General features: G+C 41.6%; 1 protein-coding gene across 1 annotated transcript in view; it reads left to right on the top strand.

Annotated features, from left to right (window-relative positions):
* Nucleotides 1-12,301: 12,301 nt before the first annotated feature.
* The window catches only part of STX7 (syntaxin 7), a 58,618-nt gene continuing 42,984 nt past the window's right edge, over nt 12,302-27,935 (top strand). Inside the window, exons 1-2 of the mRNA XM_055535657.1 lie at nt 12,302-12,439; nt 22,266-22,416. Coding sequence (XP_055391632.1) covers nt 22,332-22,416 — 85 coding nt within the window. The 5' untranslated portion in view covers nt 12,302-12,439; nt 22,266-22,331. The remainder of the gene's footprint in view (nt 12,440-22,265; nt 22,417-27,935) is intronic.

Below are 27,935 nucleotides of genomic sequence, written 5' to 3'. Positions count from 1 at the left end.
AGACACTACTATAATGTCCTTGGAAATATTACTCGAAGGTAGGCTCAGAATAATTTTTTTCTCTTTCTTTTTTATTTTTTAAATTATGACAGTATGATAACACTTTTACAGGAGATTTGGAAAATACAGAAGAAAGTTACATATAGTTTCACTATATATTATAATTTTTTAAGTAGTTAAATTAATATTTTTAGTTGGAGTTTCAATATCAAACCCTCAAAAATTAATAGAATGAATAGACAGAAAAGTAGAAGGATAGTAGTAGACCTGAAAAGCACTACAAACCAATTCAATATAAATAAGATTTATACAATTTTCACACAAAAGTAGGATATAAATTCTATTCAATTTCCCATAGACTATAATCTAGGAGACACGGGAACATATCCAGGGACATAAAATAAGGTGCAAAAATTTCATGGTCTAAAGGTATTGAAATCATACAGAGTCTGTTCTCTTATCACTGTGGAATTATGTTAGAAATCAACATAAAAAGATATCTGAAAATAACCCACATATTTTCAAGTACAATGTGACATTTACCAAGGTTCAAATTAATTTTAAAAATGGGACAAAATATTTCTAAGAGAAATATATGTCAATAAAGGAAATAAAATTATTAAAAATTCTTAAACCCAGGGAAGAAAGAAAAAGGTGAACATAAAAAGAATATAAGGAACAAATAAGCATTTAACAGGATGGTAGACTTTAATTAAAAGATATCATAGATTTAATTCAAACATATTTTAAATATTAATGATCCATACATGTTGGTTAAGATTAAGAGGACTTTGAAATAAAAAATACATTTATAACAGCATCCAAATGAATGAATACATTACATATGACTTTCAAAATATGTTCAGGATTTGTATACTGATAAAAGAAAAGCTATATAAATATAAAGATATACTGTGTTCATAAACTGAAAGTTTCGGTTTTGTTACGGTGTTAATTCTCTTTAACTGAGAAAGCTTCCCTGGTGACTCAGATGGTAAAGAATCTGCTTGCAATGCAGAAAACCCAGGTTCGATCCCTGGGTCAGGAATATCTATCTCCTGAAGTAGGAGATGGCAACTGACTCCAGTATTCTTGCCTGGAGAATCCTGCAGACAGAAGAGCCTGGCAGGCTACAGTCCACGGAATTGCAAAGAGCTGAACACGACTGAGCAACTAATTCTTTACTTTCACTTTCCTCTTCAACTGACTTTTGACAAGAGTGAGGTCTACTTAAGATTCACAACATGAGAGTTGCGAATTGAGTTTTAAATGGGGCAAAATGAGGACTGCTGACCGGGAGACAGCACCTCAGATAACTCTGAGAGACTGCTCCAAAGAGGCAGTAGGGGACGACAGTGTGTATATGATTTTGTTGAAAGGAGAGTACATGCAATCAGGCACATATTTTTCCAGAAGGCTTTTGCTAGTCTTATGACGCTTTCTGCTAGTCATGAGAAACAGTTATCACCATGAAGGGTTTTAATGCTTTTCTAGATATGAGGAGCTACAAGAATTGGGCTCATAAAATCACCTCCTGAGAACATCTATCTGAAAATCTGTCCTGCCAGTTTTTCCCAAAGCACAGAATGCTTCATTTCTCCACTACCCTAAACTCCTTTCAGAGGGATGTTGAAGGTCAGCAGCTATAGCAGGACATGATTTAAGGTAGAGGCAAGTACCCATAGCACATGCCAATTTCTACCTGAGAGTGCAAAGGCAACTCAATGGAGAAAAAAGTCTTTTCTACAACTGATCCTGAAACAAGTAGACATCCATATTTAAAAAAAAAGAAACCAAAACTTTGATATACACCTCATACAAAAATAAAAATTAATATGTATTGTAGATCTAAACATAAAAGGTAAAACTATAAAACTTTAAGAAAACAATTTAGAAGAAAATCTGTGTAATTCTGGATTTGGTAATGAAAAGATTCAACAACAATAGCATGATTTATAGAAAGAAAAATTTGGCAAATTGGATGTCATAGAAAATAAAATTTTTTGCTCTGTGAAAGACACTGAAAAGAAAATAAAAAAGACAAGCTAAAAAAATAGGAGGAATATTTGCAAATGACACATTTGTTACAGCCCCAGAAAATATAAAGAACTCTTAAAACCCTACAATAGGGAGACAATTTAACAAAAAAAATGGGCAAACAATTTGAACAGATACGTCAGTAAAGAAGACATATGGATTTTAAATAAGCATATAAAAATGTTCAATATCATTAAGAAAATGAAATTAAAGCCACAGTGAGATGCCACTACACAGCTCTTGGTTTGGTGGTTTAGTCGCTAAGTCATGTCTAACTCTTGTGATCCATGGGCTGTAGCTTGCCAGACTCTTTCCATGGGATTTCCCAGGCAAGAGTACTTGGAGTGGGTTGCCATTTCCTTCTCCAGGGGATCTTCTTGACCTAGGGAGCAAACCTGTATTTCCTGTATTGCAGGCAGATTCTTCACTGCTGAGCAACCAGGGAAGCCTATACATCTATTATAATAGACAAAATTAAAAAAGAAAATCTAACAATATCAAAGGTTGACAAGGAATTAGAGCAAAAGAAATTCTCATTCATTGCTGGTGGGAATGCAAAATTATATGATCAATTTAGAAAACAATTTGGCAGTTTCTTATAAAATTAAACATATACAACCCAACAATTCCACTTCTAGATATTTACCTAAGTGAATTGAAAATGAGTACTTTTATCTAAACCTGCACACATATATAAGTTTTATTTGTAATTGCCCCAAATTGGAAACAACCAATAGGTGACAGAATAGTATTACATAATGACAATGGAATGCTACTTAGCCATAGAAAAGACCAAACTATTGATTTATACAATAGTGTGCGTGTATCTTAAAGGCATGCTGCTAAATGCCAAAAGGCAGACCCCTTCTATGATTCCTTCTCCCAACCTTACACAATCCCTCACCCCTGCCCATTCCATGCACTTTTATTTCTAAGAAGTACATTTGAGGGCATGTGGCAATCATGGTGATGACATGAAGCCTGAAGTAATGTTTTCAGATTTGTGCTTCAAATATTCAGTGCTGGCTTTGAGAATAATGACACTGAGTGGAGGGGAGGTACAGATGCCAGTGGATTGGGACACAGACCATGAGAGACAGAGATAAGAGGCCACATATTGACAATATTTAGGAGGTAAAATTAGAAATGAACATACCACTTGTCATGCTGTCAGCTGTAATTGTCCATGTAAGATTTCTGTGGGATGTCTATTAGCTCTACGTGTAAAAGTGAGAGCAAAATCTGCTCTGTGCTTGGCATTTAACTAGGCACAGGGTGGTCTTAGAAAACAAAGAGACTGCAAAGGAAGGTGAGGGGTGCCTAAAAACAAGGCACAATGAAACAAACTTGTTTATGAGATATTAATTTCAGCTGCCTCTTAATCTAGGACAGATTTCTTAAAACAGCTGTGGTTTTCCCACTAATAATCAAAACCAAACTTTCACAAAAACTCTTGTACCTCTCACTTATCAATAAATTCCTTATCTTGCTGTATTTTTCTTTTTGTGTCTTTTATTTCTCTAGCTGTCCCACAAAATCATATGGTAGTCCTTTAAAAAAATTGTAGCTCAGGGACTGCCATGTGAATGGGCAATTATCTCCTTCTGTTCACTAGAACCACTATTCTAAACACTGGAGATACACCAGTGAAGAGTTCGCTAGCCTACATGGCAAAGGCCATTTAGGTAGTATTTATAATAAGGACACTAGCGTGCAGATAGCAATTCCCACTCAAAAACTTATTTCTGATTGCCCTTCAAAATCTTTCAAGAAGATCCAAATCCCCAAACTTGCTAGACCTGAAAAATCCAGGTCACAAGCCTTCAAACACAAGTTCAGTTCAGTTCAGTCACTCAGTCGTGTCCGACTCTTTGCGACCTCATGAAACACAGCACACCAGGTCCCTCTGTTCATCACCAATCCCCGGAATTCACTCAAACTCATGTCCATCGAGTCGGTGATGCCATCCAGCCATCTCATCCTTTTTCATTCCCTTCTCCTCCTGCCCCTAATCCTTCCCGGCATCAGGGTCTTTTCCAATGAGTCAACTCTTCACATGAGGCAGCCAAAATATTGGAGTTTCAGCTTCAACATCAGTCCTTCCAATGAACACCCATGACTGATCTCCTTTAGGATGGACTGGTTGGATCTCCTTGCAATCCAAGGGACCCTCAAGGGTCTTCTCCAACACACAGTTCAAAAGCATCCATTCTTCGGAGTTCAGCTTTCTTCACAGTCCAACTATCACATCCATACATGACCAATGGAAAACCCATAGCCTTGACTAGATGGACCTTTGTTGGCAAAGTAATATCTCTGCTTTTAAATATGCTATCTAGGTTGGTCATAACTTTCCTTCCAAGGAGTAAGCGTCTTTTAATTTCATGGCTGCAATCATCATCTGCAGTGATTTTGGAGCCCCAAAAAATCAAGTCTGACAGTGTTTCCACTGTTCCCCCATCTATTTCCCATGAAGTGATGGAACCAGATGCCATGATCTTCGTTTTCTGAATGTTGAGCTTTAAGCCAACTTTTTCACTCTCCTCTTTCACCTTCATCAAGAGGCTTTTTAATTCCTCTTCACTTTCAGCCATAAGGGTGGTGTCATCTGCATATCTGACGTTATTGATATTTCTCCCAGCAGTCTTGATTCCAGCTTGTGCTTCTTCCAGTCCAGCGTTTCTCATGATGTACTCTGCAAAGAAGTTAAATAAGCGGGGTGACAAGATACAGCCTTGACATACTCCTTTTCTTATTTGGAAACAGTCTGTTCCATATCCAGTTCTAACTGTTGCTTCCTGACCTGCATATAGGTTTCTCAAGAGGCAGGTCAGGTCATCTGGTATTCCTATATCTTTCAGAATTTTCCACAGTTTATTGTGATCCACAGAGTCAAAGGCTTTGGCATAGTCAAGCAGAAATAGATGCTTTTCTGGAACTCTCTTGCTTTTTCCATGATCCAGCAGATGTTGGCAATTTGATCTCTGGTTCCTCTGCCTTTTCTAAAACCAGCTTGAACATCTGGAAGTTCACAGTTCACGTACTGCTGAAGCCTGGCTTGGAGAATTTTGAGCCTTACTTTACTAGCGTGTGACATGAGTACAATTGTGTGGTAGTTTGAGCATTTTTTGGCATTGCCTTTCTTTGGGATTGGAATGAAAACTGACCTTTTCCAGTCCTGTGGCCACTGCTGAGTTTTCCAAATTTGCTGGCATATTGAGTACAGCACTTTCACAGCATCATCTTTCAGGATTTGAAATAGCTCAACTGGCATTCCATCACCTCCACTAGCTTTGTTCATAGAGATGTTTCCTAAAGCCCACTTGATTTCACATTCCAGGATATCTGGCTCTAGGTGAGTGATCACACCATCATGATTATCTGGGTCATGAAGCTCTTTTTTGTACAGTTATCCTGTGTATTCTTGCCACCTCTTCTTAATATCTTCTGCTTCTGTTATGTCCATACCATTTCTGTCCTTTATTGAGCCCATCTTTGCATGAAATGTTCCCTTGGTATCTCTAATTTTCTTGAAGAGATCTCTAGTCTTTCCCATTCTGTTGTTTTCCTCTATTTCTTTGTGCTGATCACTGAGGAAGGCTTTCTTATCTCTCCTTGCTATTCTTTGGAACTCTGCATTCAAATGGGTATATCTTTCCTTTTCTACTTTGCTTTTCACTTCTCTTCTTTTCACAGCTATTTGTAAGGCCACCTCAGACAGCCATTTTGCTTTTTTGCATTTCCTTTTCTTGGGAATGGTGTTGATCCCTGTCTCCTGTACAATGTTACAAACCTCCATCCATAGTTGATCAGGCACTGTCGATCAGATCTATTCCCTTAAATCTATTTCTCACTTCCACTGTATAATCATACGGGATTTGAATTAGGTCATATCTGAATGGTCTAGTGATTTTCCCTGCTGCTGCTGCTCAGCCGCTTCAGTTATGTCCAACTCTTAGTGACCTCAGACTCCTCTGTCCATGGGATGTTCCAGGCAAGAGTACTGGAGTGGAATGCCATTGCTTTCTCTGGAGGAGGGGCAGCCATGAGGAGATACCCCTCGTCCAAGGTAAGGAACAGTGGCTGCGCTTTGCTGGAGCAGCCATGAAGAGATACCCCACATCCAAGGTAAGAGAAAACCAAGTAAGATGGTAGGTGTTGCGAGAGGGCATCAGAGGGCAGACACACTGAAACCATAATCACAGAAAACTAGCCAATCTGATCACACAGACCACAGCCTTGTCTAACTCAATGAAAGCAAGCCATGTCCTGTGGGGCCACCCAGGACGGGCGGGTCATGGTGGAGAGGTCTGACAGAATGTGGTCCACTGGAGAAGGGAATGGCAAACCACTTCAGTATTCTTGCCTTGAGAACCCCATGAACAGTATGAAAAGGTAAAATGATAGGATACTGAAAGAGGAACTCCCCGGGTTCGTAGGGGCCCAATATGCTACTGGAGATCAGTGGAGAAATAACTCCAGAAAGAAAGAAGGGATGGAGCCAAAGCAAAAACAATACCCAGCTGTGGATGTGACTGGTAATAGAAGCAAGGTCCGATGCTGTAAAGAGCAATATTGCATAGGAACCCGGAATGTCAGGTCCATGGATCAAAGCAAATTGGAAGTGGTCAAACAGGAGATGGCAAGAGCGAATGTCGACATTCTAGGAATCAACAAACTAAAATGGACTGGAATGGGTGAATTTAATGCAGATGACCATTATATCTACTACTGCAGGCAGGAATCCCTTAGAAGAAATGGAGTAGCCATCATGGTAAACAAATGAGTCCAAAATGCAGTACTTGGATGCAATCTCAAAAATGACAGAATGATCTCTGTTCATTTCCAAGGCAAACCATTCAATATCACGGTAATCCAAGACTATGCCCCAACCAGTAACACTGAGGAAGCTGAAGTTGAATGGTTCTTTGACTTTTCACTTTCATGCATTGGAGGAGGAAATGGCAACCCACTCCAGTGTTCTTGCCTGGAGAATCCCAGGGACAGAGGAGCCTGGTGGGCTGCCGTCTATGGGGTTGCACAGAGTCGGACACGGCTGAAGTGACTTAGCAGCAACAGCAGCATGAAGACCTACAAGACGTTTCAGAACAAACACCCCAAAAAGATGTCCTTTTCATTATAGGGGACTGGAAGGCAAAAGTAAAAAGTCAAGAAACACCTGGAGTAACAGGCAAATTTGGCCTTGGAGTACAGAATGAAGCAGGGCAAAGGCTAATAGAGTTTTGCCAAGAGAACACACTGCTCATAGCAAACACCCTCTTCCAACAACACAAGAGAAGACTCTATACATGGACATCACCAGATGGTCAACACCGAAATCAAATTGATTATATTCTTTGCAGCCAAAGATGGAGAAGCTCTATACAGTCAGCAAAAACAAGACCAGCAGCTGACTGTGGCTCAGACCATGAACTCCTTATTGCTAAATTCAGACTTAAATTGAAGAAAGTAGGGAAACCGCTAGACCATTCAGGTATGACCTAAATCAAGTTCCTTATGATTATACAGTGGAAGTGAGAAATAGATTTAAGGATATAGATCTGATAGACAGAGTGCCTGATAAACTATGGACGGAGGTTCGTGACATTGTACAGGAGACAGGGATCAAGACCATCCCCATGGAAAAGAAATGCAAAAAAGCAAAATGGCTGTCTGAGGAGGCCTTACAAATAGCTGTGAAAAGAAGAGAAGTGAAAAGCAAAGGAGAAAAATAAAGATATAAGCATCTGAATGCAGAGTTCCAAAGAATAGCAAGGAGAGATAAGAAAGCCTTCCTCAGCAATCAATGCAAAGAAATAGAGGAAAACAACAGAATGGGAAAAACTGGAGATCTCTTCAAGAAAACTAGAGATACCAAGGGAACATTTCATGCAAAGATGGGCTCAATAAAGGACAGAAGTGGTATGGACATAACAGAAGCAGAAGATATTAAGAAGAGGTGGCAAGAATACACAGGATAACTGTACAAAAAAGAGCTTCATGACCCAGATAATCATGATGGTGTGATCACTCACCTAGAGCCAGATATCCTGGAATGTGAAGAGAAGTGGGCCTTAGAAAGCATCACTGCGAACAAGCTAGTGGAGGTGATGGAATGCCAGTTGAGCTATTTCAAATCCTGAAAGATGATGCTGTGCAAGTGCTGCACTCAATATGCCAGCAAATTTGGAAAACTCAGCAGTGGCCACAGGACTGGAAAAGGTCAGTTTTCATTCCAATCCCAAAGAAAGGCAATGCCAAAAAATGCTCAAACTACCGCACAATTGTACTCATGTCACACGCTAGTAAAGTAAGGCTCAAAATTCCAAGCCAGGCTTCAGCAGTACGTGAACCGTGAACTTCCAGATGTTCAAGCTGGTTTTAGAAAAGGCAGAGGAACCAGAGATCAAATTGCCAACATCTGCTGGATCATCAAAAAACAAGAGAGTTCCAGAAAACATCTATTTCTGCTTTATTGACTATGCCAAAGCCTTTGACTCTGTGGATCACAATAAACTGTGGAAAATTCTTCAAAAGATGGGAATACCAGACCACCTCACCTGCCTCTTGAGAAACCTGTATGCAGGTCAGGAAGCAACAGTTAGAACTAGACATGGAACAACAGACTAGTTCCAAATAGGAAAAGGAGTATGTCAGGGCTGTATATTGTCACCCCCCTTATTTAACTTCTTTGCAGAGTACATCATGAGAAACGCTAGGCTGGAAGAAGCACAAGCTGGAATCAAGACTGCTGAGAGAAATATCAATAACGTCAGATATGCAGATGACACCACCCTTATGGCTGAAAGTGAAGAGGAATTAAAAAGCCTCTTGATGAAGGTGAAAGAGGAGAGTGAAAAAGTTGGCTTAAAGCTCAACATTCAGAAAACGAAGATCATGGCATCTGGTTCCATCACTTCATGGGAAATAGATGGGGGAACAGTGGAAACACTGTCAGACTTGATTTTTTGGGGCTCCAAAATCACTGCAGATGGTAATTGCAGCCATGAAATTAAAAGACACTTACTCCTTGGAAGGAAAGTTATGACTAACCTAGATAGCATATTCAAAAGCAGGGATATTACTTTGCCAACAAAGGTCCATCTAGTCAAGGCTATGGGTTTTCCATTGGTCATGTATGGATGTGAGAGTTGGACTGTGAAGAAAGCTGAACTCCGAAGAATTGATGCTTTTGAACTGTGGTGTTGGAGAAGACTCTTGAGAGTTCCCTGGATTGCAAGGAGATCCAACCAGTCCATTCTAAAGGAGATCAGTCCTGGGTGTTCTTTGGAAGGAATGATGCTAAAGCTGAAACTCCAATATTTTGGCCGCCTCATGTGAAGAGTTGACTCATTGGAAAAGACCCTGATGCTGGGAAGGATTAGGGGCAGGAGGAGAAGGGAACAAAAAAGGATGAGATGGCTGGATGGCATCACCGACTCGATGGACAAGAGCTTGAGTGAACTCTGGGTGTTGGTGATGGACAGGGAGGCCTGGCATGCTCGATTCATGGGGTCGCAAAGAGTTGGAAACAATTGAGCTACTGAACTGAACTGAACTGAACTTCAATATAAGTCTGTTTTGGCAATAAGAAATTCATGACCTACGCCACAGTCAGCTCCCAGACTTTTTGCTGACTGTATAGAGCTTCTCTATCTTTGGCTGTAAAGAACAAAATCAATCTGATTTTGGTGTTGATCATCTGGTGATGTCCATATGTAGAGTCCTCTCTTGTGTTGTTGGAAGAGGGTGTTTGCTATGACCAGTGCATTCTCTTGGCAAAACTCTATTAGGTAGGTGGATTCTTTACCACTGTGCGATCTGGGAAGCTCCTCTCACTATTTCTCTTTATTTTCCCCCATTCTGCAAAGTCGTCTTCATACGATGGAATTAAGAGCACATCACCCCTTTGCTTTCATACTTTAACTCCTATTAGGTATTCATGTAACATGATATGCAGGTTTTCATTATGTAAATTCCATTTGACTTTCTAGTCTCATGCCCCTCCATTCCACCCACTTTGCTTTATCTAATTAAAGTCATAAGAGATCCATGAGAGTTTACACTTGCCTGTGATTTTATGTTTTATGTGTTCTTCCTTTTGAGTGTAATGTCCTTTCCCATCTTGTCTCTCCAGTAAACTCTTACACATTTTTCAAGATTCTAGTAACTCTTCCTTTTTTGGAATGATCCCTGTCCCCATAAGTGATCCTCATCTCTGGGCTCCCTCGGCGCTGTGTACAAATCTTTATCACAGCATCTCTTGCAGTGTTCTGGGAAAGATCTCACTCCTTGAGGGAAAATACTGTATCCTCCTCATTTTGAGATTTGCAGTGCCTCACACAGCACCTAGCACAGGGCAGAGCATCAGTGAGTATTTGCTGAATGAAATAAAGGAAGAAATCAAGATGCTGAATTAGGTTACCTGGACCTGTGCTTCTCATAATTATTTGTGTAATTTTGATGATGCTTCTTTGGGTTTCATATTTTTTTCATCTGTCAAATGGGGAAATAGAGCTAGCTTTTTCTGTTAGGCTTTCTCCAGCTTTAATACTCGATGGCTGAAATTATCATCTATTACAAAGACTGAAATACATATTTTATTTGATTACAGAATGTTTTATAAAAAGGTTAAGAATATTGGGAAAAAAATTTCGCAAAAAATCAGAATTTCCACTATATCTCAACAAAACTGATAATTTGATTATATTGGGCCAATATTCCTAAAAGTCTACAATCGGCTTTAGCTGAATCATGCTGCCCCTTTAGATGCGGGTGTGTGTGTTTTGTCTGACAATCCTGCCCATCTTTTTCTAACAGAGTGAAAGTATAAGTTGCTGCCTATTGTCACACTTATACCACAGTATTCTTCAGGAAAAATGAGAACTAGAAAATATTTCTTGGGGACTTTCCTGGTGGTCCAGTGGTTGAGAATCTGCCTTTCATTGCAGGGGATGTGGGCTTGATCTCTGCTCAGGGAACTAGGATCCCACATGCATGGGGCAACGAGAGAAAGCCTGAGTGCTGCCACAAAGATGCAGCATAACCAAAAATTTTTTTAAACAATAAAATATTTCTTGTTCCCATTTCTCTGTTTAAAGGAGGAAAATGAAAAATAAATGGAGAGCCTCTTATATTTCTTATCCTTGGGTGACCTCTCACTTAAGTACATTTGTATGCATAACTACAAACAACCTAAAATTTGCTCCTAAAGTGAAAGTGAAAGTATTAGTCCCTCAGTCATGTCCAGCTCCCTGTATTCCATAGACTGTAGCCTGCCAGGCTCCTCTGTCCTTGGAATTCTCAAGACCAAAATACGGGAGTAGGTTGCCGTTTCCTTCTCCAAAAATTTGTTTGGGTGGTACCAATTCAAAGAATTCTGGCTTTAGATTTCTTTTCCACTTTAGTTTATCTGGATTTTGATGTCCTGATGATCCTTTCAGAAAACACTGTTGCCTTAATAAAGACAAATATGTGCTTTGTGCTCAGTTGTGTCCAACTTTTTGTAGCCCCATGGACTGTAGCCCGCCCTGCTCCTCTGTTCATGGAATCTTCCAGGCAAGAATACTGGAGTGGGTTGCCACTTTCTATTCCAGGGGATCTTCCCAACCCAGGGATCAAACTTGCGTCTCTTGGGTCTCCTACATTGGCAGGCAGATTCTTTACTACTACAGCGCCTGAGAAGCCCCAATAAAGACCTCATTAATCAATTTGGTATTTCTTTCACCTGAAGCAACTGATGCTTTTTATCTAACGATTACTTTATATTTGAATATTTATCATAAGAACATTCTCTGTTCACTTCAAATCCTGGGAAAACTACATCCTGCCTTTCAAGGATGCTATGAAAACTTGTCTAAGAGAGCACAAGGAAATTACTCTTCGTTTATTCCTTCATTGTTCCTGTTAGAACTGCAAGAACTGCATATTTATACGTTTGCATTTTTTTAATGGACTTGAGAATACGGTCTACTGTAGAGTTAAGTGTTGGGAAACAAGGTAAGGCATGAGTTGATGATATGGCCTGAAGTCTAGGGAGGCCGAAATCACCAGATAAAGAAAACAGCAGCTCTCCATTCCCTCTTTTTGTTTTTTACAAGCAAACTAGGACGTTCGCCATCCGCACTTTAGACCTCAAAGAACACCTCCTGTGTACTGTGTAATTTTGCAGAAACCCCTATTCCTTAGCTTAGAACCAGAGTGGGCGGGGAAGGCCTCTGTCACTCAACTCCACTGGCCAATGAGAGGGGAGAAAGCCCCGCCTCCTTCCCTGGGTGGTATTGTGGGCATGCGCAATGGGCGTTCCAGCGCCACCACCCATCAGCTGAGAATCGTAGCTGGGGGCTCAGGGGCCCTTGGGTCCCCGCGGCCAAAGAAGGAGAAGGAAGCCGAGGAGGTCGGGGTAAGAGGAGGCTCGGGAGGGGGTGTCTCTGGCGGGGCGCCCCGAAAGCGCGTGTCCCCGTGGCTGCCGCGCCACCTTGTTTTTTTGTGCGCGTTGTCAGGTGGCCGCCGCCCCTGCGCTTTGCGGCAGGCTCTCGGGAGTCGGAGGGCCGGCGCTAACCCTGTCCCGAGATCGCGCTGCTCCCCACGCCCCACCGGCTGGCGCGGGTGCGCCGCCCGATCAGGCGGGTCCCGTCGGCCCTGCCAGCCCGGCCCGCCCAGCGCTGGCTGCGCTCTAGCCTCGCCTCCGCCCCCGGCCGCCCCGGCCGCCCCGGCCGCGCTCGCTCAGGCGCACCGGCGGGCTGCACGCTCCGGGCGGGGCTGGTGCCGTAGCCGCTCCGGCCCAGCTCTGGAATTCTGCTTCTGCCTCGGGCTGGACACCAGTCGACCTCTTCCTCTTTTTAACGCACGAATTTAGAAAACGCGCTTTAAAGTTCTCCTCTCGAATACAGGACAACTGAAGACATATATTTCTGTAGTAAAGGAGCCGTCTGTTTATTCGAAGGCTCATCGTGGTTGGTTTTCGGTTTGGCAAGGAGTTTGACATGCAGCCTTTCTTTGATCTTTTCAGTGCAGGAAAGTGTTAGTCGCTCTTTCGTGTCCGACTCTTGTGCGACCCCACGAACTCTAGCCCGTCAGGCTCTTCTGTCCGTGGAATTTTCCAGGCAGGAATACTGAAGTGGGTTGCCATTCCCTTCTCCAGGGGATCTGCCCGACCCAGTGATCGAACCCACGTTTCCTGCATTGTAGGCAGATTCTTTACCATCTGAGTACCTGCCCTTAATTGGCTTGCAGAAAGCCCTTTGCAGGTACAGAAAATATACCAGGATGCCTCCCTACCCCGCCCCTCTTGTTTTTTAGGTTGTTACTTTCCTTAAATTCAGACAAAAAGAAAAAAATGCCCTTCCAGTCAAATGCTGTGTATTTTTTTCCCTCTCAAGTTTCTTACATTTGCTTGGCTCTTGTAGACATATGCTAAATTTTGTTTAATTCAGATCAACATATTCTGACCATAATTATATATCATTAAAGCTTGCACAGCATCTGGAAGAAAAGAAAATGGTTATGAAATGCTGTGCTGTTCAGTGATATTGGAGTGAACGTTTCTTCAGGAGTTGTCCTGATCACCGCCCCCACCCGCCCAGGGCAGACTTATAGCAGTGTTAAACTGTGTGTTGTGATGTGGACAGGCCTCTGCTTTGCAGGCTGCTTTGAGAAGTTTGTCCCAGACTTTTGACTGGTTAAGAATTATGCTTTAGTTCAGATTTTCTGAAGAAGTTAACATGATACCATGTTAACTCAGTAACATCTACATTTTTCTTCAGATATCTTACTTCTGCTGTTCCTGATCTCAAAATCAGTCTGAATTTTGATTATGATCTCAAAGTTTAGCCAGGGACTGCTGGTTAAAAAATAAATCATATAGAACACCTGCAGTAAATCTGAGTAAAGTTTGCTGTAATTCCATTTAATTTGAAAGCTTAGTGCATGAAAGAGTGAAAAAGAATTCTTGGTATTGTGGACCAAACCGAGTTGTATGATAATTTAACGGATGGAGGAGCTGAGCTAACAAATGCAGTTCATGCAGCTTATGTTAACAGTGCTCATGCTTGTAGTAGAGTGATGACCCTCACATCTGTGGAACATCTCCTGTGGCCCCAGCACTTGTGAATTCCACAAGAATGGCAGACTTGCCTCTTTCATCTCTATATTCCAGAGGTAGGAATAGACAATAAATGATGTACTGACTAGATCATTTTAAATGATGATTAGCACTGTGATGCAGTAGGTTAAATCAGCAGAGTGGCAGAATGGTGACTTCGCACTTCAGATCACAGTAACTGTAGAATACTTCTCCAGCCATGTGACGCGACTTTCCGGGAGAAAAAGAGCAAGTCACCAAGGGAGGAGGTGGGGGTCATGGGATGAGCCCTCCAGGGAGAGGAAATAACATGGAGCAGTGGCCCAAGTCAGCGATAAGTCTGGGACATCCTGGATCTGAAAGAAAGCCTTCGTGTTCACTGTCTTAGCAGTGGTTATATTAACCCTCAGACTGGGTGTGTGTTCTTAGGAAATAGGTACATTTGTTTTACAAATATTTATTAAGTACTTATTATATATACAGATACTGAAAGTGGGCAGTCTATGCAATAGACCAAAAAAAAGAAAAAAAAAAAGGCCACCAAAAACAAACAAAATAAACCTGACCTTCTGGGAGCTTATTTTTGGAGCACAGGTTGGAGGGAAGTACTGCTGATGCTCACCATTAAGAAAGTGAAAGTGACTATAAACTATTTCTATTGCTTTATCCACACTGAATTTACAGAGCATGACCTTTATGTTAATGGGAATTTTAAGGATTCTGCACTGTGTCCATTAGTAATGAGGAATAATGTTTGATGCTCAAGATTCCTTTAAAAAATCCCCTTTGTTCTTTTATTTGTGCTCTTTAGAAACAGTCTTAAGATTCTCAGTACAAATATTGCACTTTGATCCTCTCTTCCCATCTTTGCCTTGGTAATGTTAATATATCCTCATACAATGCTAATTTTTGAGATGTTTGGTAACACCGTTCAACAGAACTTTGCTGAAATGGAAATGTTCCATCCGTGAGCTGTCCAAGCCAGTGGCCACACATGTGCGAACACTTGGTGGTGCAAGTTTAGATAATGAGGTATAGTTATTCTGAGCCATAAAACTAGGAATTCTGAATGGCCTTTCAGAAGTATACAGCGTGAGTGCTTTGGTGCATTTTAGCTCTGGGCTACGTGCTGGATGGAGAGTGAACATGCAAAGCAGACATCAGAATAACTTGGTTGATGTAGCCTGTGTGCAAAGATCATACACTTTTAAATCAGTTTATAGTTACCTGTGTATATGTTTCTATGTATTTTATAATATAGTTGGTTGTTTGGATCATTTATTTCTCATAGCTCATCATCAGGAGAGCCAATCACTGTTGTCTTTTAGATATCACTATGAGCTTTGGCCACCTCATGCGAAGAGTTGACTCATTGGAAAAGACTCTGATGCTAGGAGGGGTTGGGGGCAGGAGGAGAAGGGGACGACAGAGGATGAGATGGCTGGATGGCATCACTGACTCGATGGATGTGAGTCTCAGTGAACTCCGGGAGTTGGTGATGGACAGGGAGGCCTGGCGTGCTGCGATTCATGGGATCGCAAAGAGTCGGACACGACTGAGCAACTGAACTGAACTGAACTGAACTGATGAGCAGATGAGCAGAATAAGAGAAGATAAGGAAGCTATGCAGCTGTGTTACCTTGATTCATCATGAAGTCACCCCAGGCCTATTTCCCCATCTTCCTTGAGTTTAGCCAGATTTCATACAGGGTCTGCAGAAAAGTGGTAAATTTGGTGCTTCTGAATTGAGTGGGCTCACCTGTCCTTAATTGTGTTGTACAGGGCAGCAACAACATGGTTTTGTGTTTTAAAAATATAGTAGGCTTTAAGATTTAGTTTCAAATTTTAATTCTTTTCTTACATTAAGTGTGTCGCTTATTCTCATTATGCCTCAGTTTCTTCGTGTAAAAAATCATAATTATTGTTGTACCTATCTCCGTAGACTTGGTGGAAGAATCATCTGAGAAAACAAACGTGGAAGTCCTAAACACAATGCTTAGAAAATAATGTTAGCGATAATCTTGTTGAGTTTTTCTTTCCCTTCCATCGATCACAGTTTCTTTTCATTCTTAGCTCAGCACTGAGCCAAGAGACTCACCACTGCACCCTTCCTCTAAGGAAATGCCAACCAGTCCAACAGTGGCAGCCCTTTTGGATGAATGATGCTTAGTTGTCTGACCAGCAGAACTTCCTCAAATGTAGGTGCTTGAGTAAAGGGATGAGGAACACTGGTAGTTTGTAGCTATTTGGTTGATTCTCTGAAGAGCAGAAAAGGAGACCATAAAAGAAAACAGTGGGAAGGCTTATCCTAGGCTTGTTGAGTCTTGAGGGTTAAGGTTAATGCTACAATATGAAGTGGCAGTCCATGGGACTCAGTGATCATACTCCCCACTCTGGGGGAGAAAGCGGGCCTCAGCTAATCCTGTGGTCAGATGGTCCTAAGGCAGGGAAGGTGGTTATGATCTGTTGATGTTGCTCCTGCAGCTGCAAGAGCGGAGCGTTCCTTTCTTCTGTGTAGAGTAGGAAAGCTCTTGGTCCCTGAATGTGCATTATCTCATTTGGATCCTGGCCACAGGCCCAAATGTTAAGTGTCTTCCTCAAAGTAGAGACTTCCCATTTTTGCCAGTTCCACTGGCAGCTGAAAGGCAGTTAGTGAGTTCCTGCAGCTTCAAAGACATAGAGACACTACAGAGAGTGAAGAGTGTGACTTGGAGACGTGGATGTGAGACTCATTTGTTTGTGTGTAGACGGAAGAGCACCCCCAAGAGAGTACATAAAGAAGAAAGAGGAACATGTTCTCATCAAGTGTGTTTGTGTAGGCCGTGAGCCTAGGTGATAGAGGGAAAGGAGAAAGAAAGATATCAGTGAGCCGGGAGGACGTTGCCCCTGTCTGTACAGTAAAATATTATTTGGCAGTGAACAGGAAGGGAGAAGGCAATGGTAACCCACTCCAATGTTCTTGGCTGGAGAATCCCAGGGACAGGGGAGCCTGGTGGGCTGCAGTCTATGGGGTAGCACAGAATCCGACACAACTGAAGCAATTTAGCAGCAGCAGCAGCAGTGAACAGGAGGGAAGAATCGATACATGCTGCAACATGAATGGGCCTTGAAAACATGCTGAGAAAAAGAAATCAGTCACAAAAAGAACGCATTGTATGTTTCCTTTAATATGAAATGTACATAACTGGCAAGCCTGTAAAGACATAAAATAGATGAGTGGGGGCCTGCAGCTTAGGAGCTTGTTCAGAAATGGGGAGTCACTGCTAATGGGTATCAGCTTTATTTGAGGGGTAAGGAAATGTTCTAGCAGTGATGTCGTGGTTGCACAACTTTTTATTATGAATGTTTAAAGACACCATTGGATAGTGCACTTTAAATGGGTGAGTGTATGCTGTGTGAATTGTATCTAAGTAAAGCTGTTGTGCTCAGTTTCATCCAGCTCTTTGGACTGCAGTCCACCAGGCTCCTCTGTTCATCGCATTCAGGCAAGAATACTGGAGAGGGTTACCATTTCCTTCTTCAGGTAATCTTCCTGACCCAGGGATTAAACCCACATTTCCTGTGTCTCTTGCATTGGCAGGCAGAATCTTTACCCACTGAACCATCAGGAAGTCCTTTTCAACCCCCAAGCTCTTATTGGGGGAAAAAGATGCAAAATTTAAAGATCTAGTTGGTGTTTTGTAGACAGCTTGGGGTAGTGTTGATCTCGCTGAATCCCAGGTCCAGTGTAGGTTGGGTCCTAAGCTCTTCAGGTGGCTGCAAGCCCAAGTACAAGGCTACCTGGGAGTAATCTTATTCCTGCTGCCCTGCTGCAGTGGTTCTACTGTTTGAGTAGAAGTTTGATTTACCCTTTTATGAAATTGGTTTTGGGTCTCTTTCAATTACTTAGTGAAGTCCAAAGGGCTCAGAATAGATGAACTGGACCTGTCAATCAGGGAGAGAGAATGGAGAGCATCTAAAACCTCCCAGGGATTCAAGGGTGGCCTCGACACAGCAGAGCACAAGCATGGCCCCAGTACTGTTTTTTCTGTCACAGCTGTTCCACTGTTGTACTTCCTACCAGCACCAACCATTAGATAAAAGACACATATTTCCTTGTGGTCTCTTCCCTCCTGATTATCAGAAATCTCCAGTGGGTTCTTCTTGCAACATATTTAAACCAAACCTAGCATCCAGAGCCCACCCTCTTCTGTGACATCAGTTTTATGGGGCAGCAGGGACAGGTAGTGGAGAAGGCAATGGCACCCCACTTCAGCACTCTTGCCTGGAAAATCCCATGGATGGAGGGTCCATGGGGTCACTAAGAGTCAGACACGACTGAGTGACTTCACTTTCATGCATTGGAGGAAGAAATGGCAACCCACTCGTGCTCTTGCCTGGAGAATCCCAGGGACGGGGGAGCCTGGTGGGCTGCCATCTAGGGGGTCACACAGTGGGACACAACTGAAGCGACTTAGCAGCAGCAGCAGCAGGGACAGGTAGTGTTAGAACCAGAACCCTGGAATTGAATCCCACCTCTGCCTAGTGGGTCGTTTGGGGTATCTCCCAGTTACTTAATCTTCATATGCCACAGTTTGCTCATTGGTAAAGCCAGGTTTATTTGTCACTACCTAAAGGGGAGAACTTGAAAATTAAATTAGACAGTCTATGTGAAATGCTTTTCATTTCACAGATGTGCAGTAAATGTTAGGCCATTGCACCTTTTCCTTCTCTGTGTCATCTCCTGCTTACCCGACCATGACGCATCTGATCCAGGGTTGACCGTAGATTTCCCCTTCCTTGTGTAACTGACATACTGCCTTCGTACTGTCCATGTGATCTGGGTCTGTCTGCCTCAGCTTCATGTCTTTGCCTTTGTTGTTTTTCATATAGTCATACTCAGGTATCCAAGTCTTACACCTGAGTTTCATAAATTCTTTTTAGAGAAGAGTGATAGTCATGTTTCCTTTTCCCTATCCCTATCACTTCTGCCCAGCACATGACTTTCTACTGATCAACCCACCCACCAGCAGAGATAGGATTCAGTTCCAGGATTCTGGTTCTAAAGCTACCCATCCTTGCTGCCCCCTAAAACTAATGTCACAGAAGAGGGCAGGCTTGTATTGCTTTTATTGTTTTATATTATTAACTTTATCATTCTCATAAATGGCAGACTTGCTTTGAGCATTCTTTGGTATTGCCTTTCTTTGGGATTGGAATGAAAACTGACCTTTTCCAGTCCTGTGGCCACTGCTGAGTTTTGCAAATTTGCTGGCATATTGAGTGCAGCCCTTTCACAGCATCATCTTTTAGAATTTGAAATAGCTCAAGTGGAATTCATCACCTCCATTAGCTTTGTTTGTAGTGATGCTTTTTGAGGCCCACTTGACTTCACATTCCAGGACGTCTGGCTCTAGGTGAGTGATCACACCATCATGATTATCTGGGTCATGAAGATCTTTTCTGTATAGTTCTTCTGTGTATTCTTACCATCTTCATTCCAATTCCAAAGAAAGGCAATGCCAAAGAATGCTCAAACTACCGCACAGTTACACTCATCTCACACGCTAATCCTGGAGAAGGGATAGGCTGCCCACTCCAGTATTCTCGCTTGGAGAATTCCATGGACTGTATAGCCTATGGGGTCACAAAGAGTCGGACACAACTGAGCGACTTTCACTTCACTCACACACTAGTAAAGTAATGCTCAAAATTCTCCAAGCCAGGCTTCAACAGTACGTGAACTGTGAACTTCCAGATGTTCAAGCTGGACTTAAAAAGGCAGAGGAACCAGATATCAAATTGCCAACATCCACTGGATCATCGAAAAAGCAAGAGAGTTCCAGAAAAACGTCTACTTCTGCTTTATTGACTATACCAAAGCCTTTGACTGTGTGGATCACAACAAACTGTGGAAAATTGTGAAAGTGATGGGAATACCAGACCACCTGACTTGCCTCTTGAGATACCTGTTGCAGGTCAGGAAGCAACAGTTAGAACTGGATATGGAACAACAGACTGGTTCCAAATAGGAAAAGGAGTATGTCAAGGCTGTATATTGTCACCCTGTTTATTTAACTTACATGCAGAGTACATCATGAGAAGCGCTGGGCTGGATGAAGCACAAGCTGGAATCAAGATTGCTGGGAGAAATATCAATCACCTCAGATATGCAGATGACACCACTTTTATGGCAGAAAGTGAAGAAGAACTAAAGAGCCTCTTGAAAAAGTGAAAGAGGAGAGTGAAATAGTTGGCTTTAAACTCGACATTCAGAAAACTAAGATCATGGCATTCGGTCCCATCACTTCATGGGAAATAGATGGGGAAACAGTGGAAACAGTGAGAGACTTTATTTTGGGGGGCTCCAAAATCACTGCAGATGGTGACTGCAGCCATGAATTAAAAGATGCTTGCTCCTTGGAACAGAAGTTATGACCAACCTAAGCAGCATATTAAAAAGCAGAGATATTACTTTGCCAGCAAAGCTTTGTCTAGTCAAAGCTGTGGTTTTTCCAGTAGTCATGTATGGATGTGAGAGTTGGACTATAATGAAAGCTGAGCACTGAAAAATTGATGCTTTTGAACTGTGGTGTTGGAGAAGACTCTTGAGAATCCCTTGGACAGCAAGGAGATCCAACCAGTCCATCCTAAAGGAAATCAGACCTGACTGTTCATTGGAAGAACTGATGCTGAAGCTGAAACTCCAATATTAGGGCCACCTGATGCGAAGAACTGACTCATTTGAAAAGACCCTGATGCTGGGAAAGATTGAAGGTGGGAGGAGAAGGGAACGACAGAGGATGAGATGGTTGGATGGCATCACCATCTCAACAGACATGAGTTTGAGTAAACTCCAGGAGTTGGTGATGGACAGGGAGGCCTGGCCTGCTGCAGTCCATGGAGTTTCGAAGAGTCGGACACAACTGAGCGACTGAACTGAACTGATTCAAGCAGATGCTTTCTCTTGATTGTTTTGTTTGCCTGTTTGCAGCTCCCCAGGGCCTAATGTAATGTAGGGTGTATAGCAGAGTCAGTTAGCATGCTGACTGCCTGCACCTTTACAGTGTTCCGAGCATACTCGGTGAAAAGAGTTGAGGAGTAGTTGAAATTCTTTGCTGAGGAGTAGTTGAAATTCTTTGCTGTGCACAGTCCTGTCCACAGGGACACTCCTTTTTATCCTTTTCCCCTAACTATGACTGATGTGTGGTATGAACTGAAGAAGAACAGATCTTCATTTTACCTCCTTCCTGTGGCAGCTGCCCCACTTAGCTTCCTGTTCTAAGATACTGGCTTCCACAGCAGAATTCTCCTTACTCTCTCAGGGGAATGTGTGTGTGATGGGCCTTTTACAGGGTTTATTTCCTTTTTTCTTAACTTTTTGGCTCTGCTCTTTCACATTGAACCTTTTTTCCCATTAAAATCAGAGACCCCTTAGTGAGCTGTTCCTGTGTTAAGTTAAATGAGATAAAATGAAATTTCTGAGGAAAGCCTGAAATGGGTGTGCCATATAATTCATAATTGAATTCCTCTTCTCTGCCAAGAATTATTTTAAATGTTGGAGAAAGAAAGATAAATAATATGTGGACCCTGGCCTATAGTTGCTCACAGTTTAGTTAAGAAGGAAATATACAAATGGTTAAAATGATACACAGAAAAGGCGCTTACTAAGTCATCCTTTGCAAGATCAAAGATGTTTCCAAAGGGAATGGACAATTTGAACCTTATTTTCTTTAATATGTTTAATTTAGTTCTGTCCTATAAAGTCCGTTTTTAAGAATATCAACATGTGAGTTTTACTCTTTGACGAGTTCCTTTGCTAAATTTCAACCCTGTTAGGTACATCAAATTTGTAAAATGTATCTGAAACTCCAGTACTTTCGCCACTTCATGCTAAGAGTTGACTCATTGGAAAAGACTCTGATGCTGGGAGGGATTGGGGGCAGGAGGAAAAGGGGACGACAGAGGATGAGATGGCTGGATGGCATCACCGACTCGATGGACGTGAGTTTGAGTGAACTCTGGGAGTTGGTGATGGACAGGGAGGCCTGGCGTGCGGCGATTCATGGGGTCATAAAGAGTCGGACACGATTGAGCAACTGAACTGAACTGAAGGAGTAACTTTAAAATAGGTATAACTATGTGACTTTTCTTTTATGTTATTTAGGTGACTGCTAAGAAAACTGCACTGCTCACCAACAGCTGATGAAATTAGCGAACAAGCAAAGCAACCATGTCTTACACTCCAGGTGTTGGTGGTGACCCCGCCCAGTTGGCCCAGCGTATCTCTTCCAACATCCAGAAGATCACACAATGCTGTGAGTTGAGTTTTAAATTGACTTCACTATTTGTTTTCAATTCTTCATGGGAACTTGGTGGAGATACAGAAATGGACAACTAGTGTTCCTCCAAGAAGAGATTCTCTTTAGAATGAATGTAAGAAGTAATTACATTAGAAGAGATAACACTTAACTGCATTTTTCTGTAGTGTGTTAGGCAGCTAATAAACATTCATTAATGAAAGATTTACAAATGTAGATACCAAGGTTTGCTTTAAAACTATGTGATTCTAGATGAGATCTGATGAAATCTCATAGCTTTGGAACTTGGAAGCACTTTCAAATTTTAGGAACTTTTGTTTATTAAAAATAAAATCTGACTGGATATGATTTAGGTTAATTTTGTCAGGGTAAATGTGTAGTATATTATTAAGGACAGGGATGAACTAAAGCGGGGGTATTGTTATCTCCCGAGGCAGATGTAGAAGATAACTCGATTCCCCACAAATTATCCTTTGCTGTACTTGTCAAAGACGGAATACTAGAAAACTAGTTTAATGTGGCGTATTGTTAGGAATTATTACTTCTCAGAGTATATATAATAATTTTTTTTAAAAAATCACAGATCTGAGCTATAGGTTTATTTGACTTTTTGTTTCTGAATCACAGCTAATCCTATACCTGGATCATTTTCATTTTGCAATCAGTATTTCGGTCGTCCAGACTTACCTAAACTCTTTGAGGATATGTTAACCTACATAGTTGTATTTTTCCGCCTACTTCATTAAGGCTCCTCTGTTTGCCAGAGTGCTGACACACTGGAACATCTGAAATGTTTTCGGATGACCACCTGTGTTTCTGTAATCATTAACTTCCCAACAGTTATTACTCTACTGAAAGATTGAAGTGAGATATCAGTGTGTTTTGGAGTCAAAGGGAGTAAATTATATTACAGATGATTCTAAAAAAGTGCTGCTATGCTCAGCAGTGTAAGGTAGCTCATATTCCGATTTGGGGTAACTCTAGTTTTCTTTGGCTGTTCTTGGAGGAGCAAGGAAGGGAATAGCGTGGAGGTCCCACCTTATCCCCGAGTCCGTGGGATCGGTGCCCTGACGGTTGTTCCAGTTTGTCCAGGGGCACCAGTGTTGGCTCCACCTTGCTCTTCTGGCTGCAGATCTGTTCTCCTAGTTAACTCAAAGGGCCTCTCCTTTCTGTGGCTCCCTGGCTGCTGATTAGAAAGAATGCTAGCCTGCCTCAGGCTCCCTGTGGGAAGATAAAGAGAGTTTACAATTTTAATTTGCATATGTGAAAAATCAGGACCTTTATCCAAGAAAGGAGGCCAGGAGGTCTTTTTCCATAGGATAGGATTGGTATCTTACGTTGGGAAAGCTAAATGGCGTCAGGAATTCTGGGAAGAAGATGGGAATGACTGTAGTGCCCAGAGATTACGAAGCAGTGTGCACTTAGTGGTGTGAAGGATGCATGGATTGGAAATGGTGTGTGAGCTTGAACTGGAAGGATGGTAGAGTTAACTTCAGTTAGGTCACGCTCCCTCAGAAAGAGATCGGTTTATGAGGTAAATTGGACCAGAGTTACATACTCATGGCGTGGTTGGTAGCTAAATATGTGACTACATTGTGGTTTGGGGCAGTCTTGGAGTATGTGGAAGGGTGAAAAGAAGACCTGAAACTCTTGTTTTTAATAGCCTTGTGAAGAGCCGTTAAAGAGACTGGGACTGTTCAACCCTGGGAAGATACAGTCACCACCTTCAGATATTTGAAACACTATCTTGTCTGAAACACAAGGAATATACCTGCTTGATCATAGAGTTCTCCTCAGAGGAACAGAGCCACAGTACTCAGTCTTCAGCTTACGGAGGAATAAGGGCATTTGAGCAATCCTAGTTGTTTAGAGTGGAGAAGGCAGTGACAACCCACTCCAGTACTCTTGTCTGGAAAATCCCATGGATGGAGGAGCCTGGTGGGCTACAGTCCATGGGGTCACTAAGAGTCGGACACGACTGAGCAACTTCACTTTCACTTTTCACTTTCATGCATTGGAGAAGGAAATGGCAACCCACTCCAGTGTTCTTGCCTGGAGAATCCCAGGGATGGGGGAGCCTGGTGCGCTGCCGTCTATTGGGTCGCACAGAGTCGGACACGACTAAAGCGACTTAGCAGCAGCAGCAGTTGTTTAGAGAGAGAATTGTCTACCTCAGAAACAGTGCAATTCTGAGCAGCATATGGTGGTAAGATATTTCTCAGGTCTGTTACTTAGAGTTTTAGATACCTGAATAATGGTTCAGACTGAGTGACTTTAAAGTTTTGATATTAAGTCTTTATTTATTCACCAAATACTTCATTGAGCACCAACTGCTTGCTCGTCACTGTTTAAGACCCTGGGTATCCAGCAGTAAACAAGATCCAAAAGGTCCTGTTCTGTAGTTAGCAGTGAGAGGAGAAACCAGTGGTTTTTGTTTTTAATTAATGAGCAACTTAATTTCCCATGAAGAAAAAAAAATGAGAGTGATGTGAGAGCAGGTGATTAGGGAGAAGCTGCCTTAGCTTAGAGAATCCTCTGAATGCAGAAGAGAAGGGGCTGATAGTGAGAAGATACTGGGGAAGAGCAGTTAGTTGGAAGCCTACTAACAGCTGGAAAACTACTAACAGCTGGTAGTTTTAAAAAGCAGTCCAGAGCTTAGGGTGTTCAGAAAACAGGAAAAAAAGAAAAATCCAGTGTGGCTGATGCACAGCACTTGAGGCAAGAGTGGCAAGAGGCAGAACTGGGAGAGGAGGCCAGTCAGGTCACCTAGAGCTGTGGAGGCCATGTGAGGCCTTGTGGAGCTTAGATTTCAGTCCAAGAAGCAGGGAAGAGACACAATCAGATCTGCATGTTGGAAAGATTACTTTGGCTGCTGCTTAGTAAATAGACTTTGAGGAAATAGAAAGAGGACACCCTGGCTATGGCAGGGTTTTGAAGAGAGAGATGTTGCCTTGCCCCAGAGTGGTAGCTGGGGAGGTGGCGAGAAGTGCTGGATGTACTGTGGAGGCACAGCCAGCAGGACTTGTAATGCTTGGGGTAGGGCGGAGGCAAGAGGGGGAGAGGAGACCTGGATGACGCCATGGTTTTTGCATTGAGCAGCCAAGTGGATGGTGGTGAGTATGTACTAAGATGGGAAGAACAACGGTTCAGGAGATGTGGGAAAGTTTTGTTTTGGCCAAGTAAATTTTGAGGTGTCTTTTAAACATCTAAATGGAGGTGTCAAACATCTAGCTTAGATATATGAGTTTGGAGACCAGAGTGGCATCAGAATACAAATGATATTTTAAACTATAAATCTAAAATAATCACATAGAAAGGAGTAGAATTCAGAGGGCTGGAGCATTCAAAAAAAAAATGTAGACGTTGGGAAAGCAAGGAGAAAACAGCATAGTCAGGGAAGGAACGACTGTTAAGGTAAGAAGAAAATCAATCTCTGCTGGGGTTCCAGAAATTAAAAAGAGTGTTTTAAGGATGGGTGAGGCATCATGTGTCTAATGTTGCCAAGACATTGAATAAGATGAAAACAGAGAATTGAATCTGGCAAACTAGTGACTTTGAAAGAATAAATCCCTGGATATATTCCAGGGATGAAAAGCTGGTTCAGCCTCCGCAGATCAGACCATGTGATGCATACAATGCATTAACAAAATGAAGGCTAAAAATCATATTATCATTTCAGTAAATAGAGAAAAAACATTTGACAGAATTTAACATCCATTTATGATAAACTCTCAACAAAGATGGGTATGGAGGGAACTTCAACATAGTAACATCCATAGTAACAAGCCTGCAGCTAACATCATACTCAATGGTGAAAAGCTAAAAAGCTTTTCCTCCAAGATCAAGAACAAGCATAAGGATACCCATTATTGCCATTTTCATTCAAAAGTATTGGAAATTCTGGACAGAGCATTAGGCAAGAAAAATAAATAGAAGGCTTCCAAATTGGAAAGGAAGAAGTAAAACTCACTATTTGCAGATGACATGATATATATATATATAGAAAACCCTGAAGACTCCATCAAAAAACTAGTATAACTAATAAAATATAGAACTAATATAAACAAATTTAGTGATGTTGCAGGTTACAAAATCAATACTCAAAATCCGTTGTGTTTCTATACATTAAAAACAAATTATCAGAAAGAGAAATTAAGAAAATCCCATTTACAATTGTATCAGAAAGGAATAAATTTAACCAGGGATATATATTGAAAAATACCAGACATTAAGAAAAGAAATTAAAGGAGACACATGTAAACAGAGAGCTATTCCATGCTTATGGATAAGAACACTTAATATTATGTCCATATTATCCAATGTAATCTACAAATTCAATGTAATTCCTATCAAAATTACGATGGTATTTTTCATAGAATAAACAGTCTTAACATTTATATTGCAAAACATCCTGAATAACCAAAACAATCTTGGGGAAAAAAAAAAAGCTGGAGTAATCACACTCTCTGATTTCAAACTATTACAGAGCTATAGCAATTAAAACAGTATGGTATTAGTATTAAAAACAAACACATAGGTCAATGAAAAAGAATGGAGGGTCCAGAAATAAACCCATGTATATATTATCAATTAATGTACAGTAAAGCCAAAAATATACAGTACAAAAAGGAGCCTCTTCAATAAATTGTGTTGGGAAAACTGGACAGACACATGGAAGAGAATGAAACAGGACTTCTATCTTACACTAATATGCAAAAATTAACTCAGAATGGTATAGACTTGAACATAAGGCCTGAACTATACAACTCCTAGAAGAAAACATAGGTGGGTGAGCTCCTTCATATAGGTCTCAGCAATGATTTTTTAAATTTGACAACAAAAGTGAAACCTATAAAGCAAACATATGTGGGACTACATCAAACTAAACCGCATAGCAAAGGAAACCAAAAAGGCAAGAAATAACAGGTGTTGATGAGGATGTGGAGAAAAGGGAACCCTTCTGCACTGTCTGTGGGAATGTAAATTGGTGCTACCACTATGGAAAACTGCACTGGAGGTTCCTCAAAAAATGAAAAGTAGAGTTACCACTGTGCTGTTGTGTTAGTCACTCAGTCATATGCTTTGCGACCCCATGGGCTGTACCTGCCAGGCTCCTCTGTCCATGGCATTCTCCAGGCAATAATATTGGAGTGGGTTGCCATTTCCTCCTCCACGGGATCTTCCCAACCCAGAGATCAAACCCTAGCCTCCCGTATTGCAGGCAGATTCTTTACCGTTTGATCCGCCAGGGATTCCCATATGATCCAGCAGTTCTACATTTGGATTTTTACCCAAAGAAAACAGAAATGCTAGCTTGAAAGTGTATCTCACTCCCATGTTCATTACAGCTTTATTTACAATAGCCAAGGTATGGAAGCAACCTGTGTCCATTGATGGCTGAATGGATAAAGATGATGTGGTGGATAGATAGATATACACAGTGGAACATTATTCAGCCATTAAAAAAACCCGAAATCTTGCCATTTTTGACCACATGGATAGACCTCAAGTGCACT

This window comes from Bubalus kerabau, chromosome 9, assembly GCF_029407905.1.
Source record: "Bubalus kerabau isolate K-KA32 ecotype Philippines breed swamp buffalo chromosome 9, PCC_UOA_SB_1v2, whole genome shotgun sequence".
NCBI lineage: Eukaryota > Metazoa > Chordata > Mammalia > Artiodactyla > Bovidae > Bubalus > Bubalus kerabau.
The sequence above is the reverse complement of the archived record's forward strand: the minus strand, read 5'-3'. Positions and strand labels throughout refer to the sequence as shown.